Source organism: Vigna angularis, chromosome 1 (assembly GCF_016808095.1).
Source record: "Vigna angularis cultivar LongXiaoDou No.4 chromosome 1, ASM1680809v1, whole genome shotgun sequence".
NCBI classification, from domain to species: Eukaryota; Viridiplantae; Streptophyta; class Magnoliopsida; order Fabales; family Fabaceae; genus Vigna; species Vigna angularis.
Genome location: NC_068970.1, coordinates 11,086,748 through 11,092,840, shown reverse-complemented (window position 1 = coordinate 11,092,840; position 6,093 = coordinate 11,086,748). Strand labels below are relative to the sequence as shown.

Below are 6,093 nucleotides of genomic sequence, written 5' to 3'. Positions count from 1 at the left end.
AATGTCTAATTCAATATACACTCTTTAAAAGCATAGGTTAATTAAGATTAAAACCAAACTCCACATGGGATGCGAAATTTACAGGTCAGTTCCCGTGTAAGCAAAATGAGCACCAGCTCTTGCTTACAAGGCATGGTCAGACGAGGGCAAAACAGTCCAATCACATGTTTTCAACAACCAATCAACAAGAAAACATAAAACCATAGAGTTTTCAGGTGGACAGCAAAACGACAACAAAAAAAACATCAAACACACCAATAATTATTGCAGTGTAGCACTCATTATTATTGCTCCACTGTAATATTATTTTTCCTGTCTCTCTATTTTCATTAAACTCTTTCAGAAACATAGATAAAAAAAGAATTAATGCATTTTACTCTTTTATACTTTGTAAAAAAATTAATAGCATTTAATCAGATTAAGATATTCTCATAAGACCTAATAATAGTGTGTGGCGTGTAATAAGTGATATTGGAGGAGTGAGATGAAGCGGTGACCAAGATTCGAATCTTGCGATGAGAACATTCGATGAGGAGAGATAAATCGAACAGCTATCATGTGCTGATGCCAAAAATTCCATGGCATAATTCCCACAACTTTCTCTGCCATTATTATTCATATAACATCAGACAAACCAACTAACGTTATACAAGCCTCTCAGCCAACCTCCAAATTCGCCAAATCTGCACCAGTTGTCCATGCCCTCTCTCTCTCTCTCTCTCTCTCTCTCTCTCTCTCTCTCTCTCTCTCTTCCCTAACACCACTCGCTGCCACTCTCCCTCTTTCTCTCTCCGCCGGTGAAGCCCGGCAAGTTCCAGTGGCGGGAACGGCTTTGACCGTTACCTGACTCCTTTCTTTCTTTAGACACATGGAGGTTTCCGTTGCGGCCTCGCCCAGAAAGTCCATGGCAGAGAAGGTCTTCGGAGGGTACCACAATGGGAGTACCAGCCAGAAGAAGCGTGCCACTGACGCTCGCCACGATGACAGCGATGGAGGCATGGAACTCATGGAGATTGGCGCTGAAAGAACAAAAAACGTGCTGATTCTCATGAGCGACACCGGTGGCGGTCACAGAGCCTCCGCTGAAGCCATTCGTGACGCCTTTCAGATTAAATTCGGTGACGAATACCGGGTAATCTTGTTGCTCCCTTTGCGTTTCTTCCTTCTGGATATCTGTTGCTTCCTTTGTTCATTTTTCGAAAAAAAAAAACAAAATTATGGTACACTGGTTTCTTTTTAAAAATTTTAACCTATTTTATTTGTTTTTCTTGTTTCGAAATTTGTTCTGCACTGGAGTTTTCTGGTATGAGATTTTTTTTTGTGTTTTTCGTAAGATTTTTTTTTCTTTGGAATTCGGAGTTTAACACGAACATTTCTTATAGTTAAACTTAGATTCAATTCAAGCTTCATCTGGATTAATTAACTCAATTTGTTTCTAATTACAATTATTTAAAAGTTTTTACTTAATTAGTTTATACAAAAAAGGAAATTAATATCGAATTAATTAAACATAATTATGGAAAATTAATAATATCTCTGTACCTAGATCATGGATCATATAAGACGAATTTTATTTAGTTCATAAACTAAATTAAACAAATAGAATTATCTAATCTCGAACTATTTTTGGATTAGTTGCTGTATCTGTACCCTTACTTTTTGTCATGTCTTGCACACACGGACTTTGTCGCTACGTTTTTTTCTTGGAGTTATTTGCGCAGTTTTCTTTTTTTTTTCTTTTTCTTTTTTGGGAAAGATAGAACTTCGTGGCAATAAGAAGTATTTGTTTGATTTATGTGTTTAAATAAAGTTTTCAATTTTCAGATTATTGTTAAGGATGTTTGGAAGGAATACACAGGGTGGCCGTTGAATGACATGGAGGGGCAATATAAATTCATGGTTAAGCATGTGCAGTTATGGAATGTTGCTTTTCATAGTACTTCTCCTAGATGGATTCACTCTGTTTATTTGGCTGCCATTGCTGCATACTACGCCAGGTATATTCCTATTCTCATACTTCTCTTGGTTAGCTTTGATAAGTAATTTTGACAACTGATTTTGACGGTGAAAAGGGAAGATATGAACAATGTGGTTCCCCTTTACTGATAAAAAAACTATTCGTTTCTGTAGCTGTAAAAGTTTTTTTTTTTTTTTTTTTATGTTCGTTGTGTTCTTATTTATAACTACTCTCTTTTTCTCAGGGAGGTGGAGGCGGGGTTGATGGAGTACAAGCCAGATATCATCATCAGTGTCCATCCCTTGATGCAGCATATTCCGTTGTGGGTTTTGAAGTGGCAAGGTTTGCAGAATAAAGTTGTTTTTGTCACAGTGATTACCGACCTTAGTACCTGTCATCCTACGTGGTAAAATTTAATTTTAGAGTTTTTATTTTTCTTTCTTTGAAGTGAAGTACATTGATTAACCTTTTTACACGCTCTAAGTCATAGTTTGAAGCAATTTCCAGGTTTCATCCTTGGGTGAACAGATGTTACTGTCCTTCAGAAGAGGTGGCGAAGAAAGCTGCTGTAGATGGCCTTGATGAATCTCAAATCCGTGTTTTCGGCTTACCCATCAGACCTTCTTTTGCCAGGGCGGTCCTTGTGAAGGTATATATAAATGTTAAACAAATTATAAGTGTAATTTTTCTTCTTCTTTCATTGTTGGTGCTTACTCTGTCTTTTACTACAGGATCAATTGAGGGATGAACTCGGGTTGGATCCCATTTTGCCAGCAGTTTTGCTGATGGGGGGTGGTGAAGGAATGGGCCCTGTCAAGAAAACTGCAAAGGCTTTGGGAGAATCACTTTACGATAAAGAAGCTGAGAAACCAATTGGGCAATTAGTCATCATATGTGGTCGGAATAAGAATTTAGTATCCACCCTTGAATCTCTCGAGTGGAAGATTCCAGTAAAGGTAAGTTGCTTCTTGGTTTTTGTGCATTATGCAGATGCCACCCACTGAAACTTTGTTTCTTGATTTTGCAGATCAGAGGATTTGAGACCCAGATGGCCAAATGGATGGGAGCCTGTGACTGCATCATAACAAAAGCAAGTTATAGTAATTTGCTCTTCGTTTCATCCTTCATATGCTGTTATTGTTAAGAAACAGGGTCATTGCTTGGTTGAAATTTTCAGGCTGGACCAGGTACAATAGCAGAAGCATTGATCAGAGGGCTTCCCATAATTCTCAACGACTATATCCCAGGACAGGCGAGTGGTTAAATTGTGTTTTGTTTTATTATTTCTACTGTTGGATGTTGATTCTGAGGTGGAAGTGTGGTAAAAACAACAGGAGAAGGGTAACGTGCCGTACGTGGTCGACAATGGAGCTGGTGTGTTCACCCGTAGTCCTAAGGAAACAGCAAAAATGGTGGCAGAATGGTTCACCACGAAATCAGATGATCTGAAAAGAATGTCAGAGAAAGCACTTAAATTAGCACAACCAGAGGCGGTGTTTGACATTGTGAGGGACATTGATGAACTTGCCAAGCAACGAGAGCCATCAAATTTTCCATACTTGTTGACCTCGTCGTTTACTAGCCTAATTTAATTCATTATTTGTGCTTCTTTCATGGTAGCTTGCTTCCATTTAGAATTGACTTGTACAGTTAGCCCTATTTATTGTATCATTCTTTATCTCTGGCTTGGTTTAACTATGCTAAGATTCAATTGTAGTAAACAAGTATGCTTGTGTGGTTGTGAGGAGATGGTTTGCCTGCAAAATGTTTGAACACTACGTTCATTTATTTATTTCTCAATTTTTTTCTCCGTAATTCTATCCCGGTCAATTTTGGCCTGGTAGGGGTCTTCTTTACCGTTCGATACCATAGGCAAAATCATTATCGTATTTAACTAGGATATTTAGATTTGTCGGGTTCTTGAACCAAAAAAAACAAAAACACTAAAAGAAACATAGATGTATGTAAACAAGATATATGCATCGATGTAGATTTTCAACGTTAAGAAGCACTTCTGACCCGTGCATAAGCCCGTCTTTTTTAAATAATAATAATAATAATTCTTTTAGGAAAACAATATAGTTGTTATTATATTTGTTTGAATAAATTTAAGAAATATATATTTAAATATTACAGTTATATATAATGTATAGATGTGTTATAGAAATAAAAGTTGAATCATGCAAAAAAAGTAAATAATTATATTATTTTATGATGATGTATACTAAAATAATAATAGTATCAATATTAATATTAATAATAATAATAATATAAATATACACATAACAATAATGATAGTAGGTACTGCTGAACATAGAATGTAAAGATAAATTAACCAAAATGAAGTGTAGGTAATAATATGAATTTGATGTTAAAATTTATAAAAAATATTACGTATAAATATAAGAATTTAAAAATAAGTTTAAAAGACAGTGTAACATCTCAAAATTATACAGTCAGCAACTATATAATAGAATATTAACATGTATTAATATGATAAAGCATTTTTACAAAGAAAGAGAACAAAGTTCAAATAATGGCCGAACGGCCTTACATATATACAAAAACTAACGAGCGTTCACAAAATAATTAAGAACGAACGGTTTACACAACTAAATACCGAACGTTCAACAGCCGACAGAAAATAAAAACTACAACTAACGAGCGCTCTAGGGCTCGGCTTTAACCTCTACTTCGACCAGATTGGCGTCCTCCAAATTTTCTTCTTCCAGTGTTTCTTCAAGCAACGCCTCTCCGTCTGCTCACATCCACACGGATGATCATTGCATAAACAAGACGAACGTACATACACAGACAACACAATGGAAAGTGCAAGGGTAAGCTTATTGAATTTAATCCAAGTAATATCAAGCATTTCATACATCTTAAGCACGTCAAATAATTACAACACATACATTCAACTCATTCATTAACTCAAACAAATTCCTGATACTAGACCGACTGTCCGGACTGTATGAATTCTGTGTAGCTACGACGTCCGTGCACCCAGGTGGGATAGCTGCAATACTCGTCAGCAGCCACCTGAGGTTAGTCCGTTCTGTCCAAGTTACAGTTATGGACTAAGACCTCCTGCCATTCCCACACATGACATACCCCTCTCTACTTGAGAACGGGCACTCACGGAATATCAGGATGACCCGCCAGCTAAGCTTGCCACATTCATACTTTACAAATCTCAATTTCCATTCAAGAGTCGTTCCTCCCTGGAACGCTCGTTCAAATTCAACAATCATAATTTCATCTCTTACACCATTCGCACATCTTAATCTTTCCTCTTATTCACATTTTCATTCTTAGTTCCACTTTCATAAAAGGACGAACGTCCAGCCCTCTTTGTAATAGAGGACGAACGTCAATATATTACCAAGAAGGTTCGTTCACGAGTGGAATAAAACCAATACAGGTTATTAGACGGACTTCATATTAACTTGACTCAGTTAGATGAACTGAATCTAGTACGATCTGGATAATACTTAGAATAATGTAAGTTCAATAACTCTGGAACGAATCCAATGGATAGATACGTCACAAACTGGTTTAGATGAATAAACCGAACACGAGGTAATTTAGGAGACCAACCGCCAGTCAATGACCGAGCGCGAAAATAGGCATTTAATGAAGTTTTGAACGAACGTCACTGAAGTCTTGGACGAACGTTACTAGATCTATTGGACGAACATTATTTAAATTTATGGACGAACGCTTATGGGAATTCAGGACGAACGCTATTTCAGTTCAGGACGAACGCTATTACAATTCAGGACGAACGCTATTACAATTCAGGACGAACGCTATTACAGCTCGTTGCTAATTACGGAAAGAACGAGCGTTCGGTATAGGACCGAGCGCTACTTATCATTTACACTTTTAGGACGAGCGTTCGGTATAAGACCAAGCGCTACTTATCACGTACGCTTTGGGACGTACGTCTATGGGTCGAGACCATTTGCTGATTCCAAATCATAGAAATAGGATTATATATAAGTAGAAATGGTGAAGTTATGTTTTTGACAATATGACTAAGTGTCTGAATGTGTATTCTCAAGCTTCTCAAATCCTCACACAACACTCAGGATATCTACGTTTGGCCGAACGCTCAAACGTAAAGACATTTA

At 37.0% G+C, this 6,093-nt stretch overlaps 1 protein-coding gene across 1 annotated transcript; it reads left to right on the top strand.

Annotated features, from left to right (window-relative positions):
- Positions 1-540: 540 nt before the first annotated feature.
- LOC108323869 (monogalactosyldiacylglycerol synthase 2, chloroplastic) lies at positions 541-3,772 on the top strand. The gene is made up of 8 exons (XM_017556673.2): positions 541-1,132; positions 1,825-1,997; positions 2,202-2,363; positions 2,465-2,606; positions 2,689-2,913; positions 2,985-3,047; positions 3,135-3,209; positions 3,292-3,772. The coding sequence occupies exons 1-8, from the start codon at positions 869-871 to the stop codon at positions 3,547-3,549; spliced, it is 1,362 nt and encodes a 453-aa protein (XP_017412162.1). The 5' UTR covers positions 541-868; the 3' UTR covers positions 3,550-3,772.
- The last annotated feature ends 2,321 nt before the right edge of the window (positions 3,773-6,093 follow it).

Bases quoted from the DNA above. Each gene is read 5' to 3' on its own strand.
- LOC108323869 (XM_017556673.2), top strand. From the start codon at position 869: ATGGAGGTTTCCGTTGCGGCCTCGCCCAGAAAGTCCATGGCAGAGAAG. The intron at 1,133-1,824 runs GTAATCTTGTTG...TTCAATTTTCAG, and splicing joins AATTCGGTGACGAATACCGG to ATTATTGTTAAGGATGTTTG. The intron at 3,048-3,134 runs GCAAGTTATAGT...TGAAATTTTCAG, and splicing joins GTGACTGCATCATAACAAAA to GCTGGACCAGGTACAATAGC.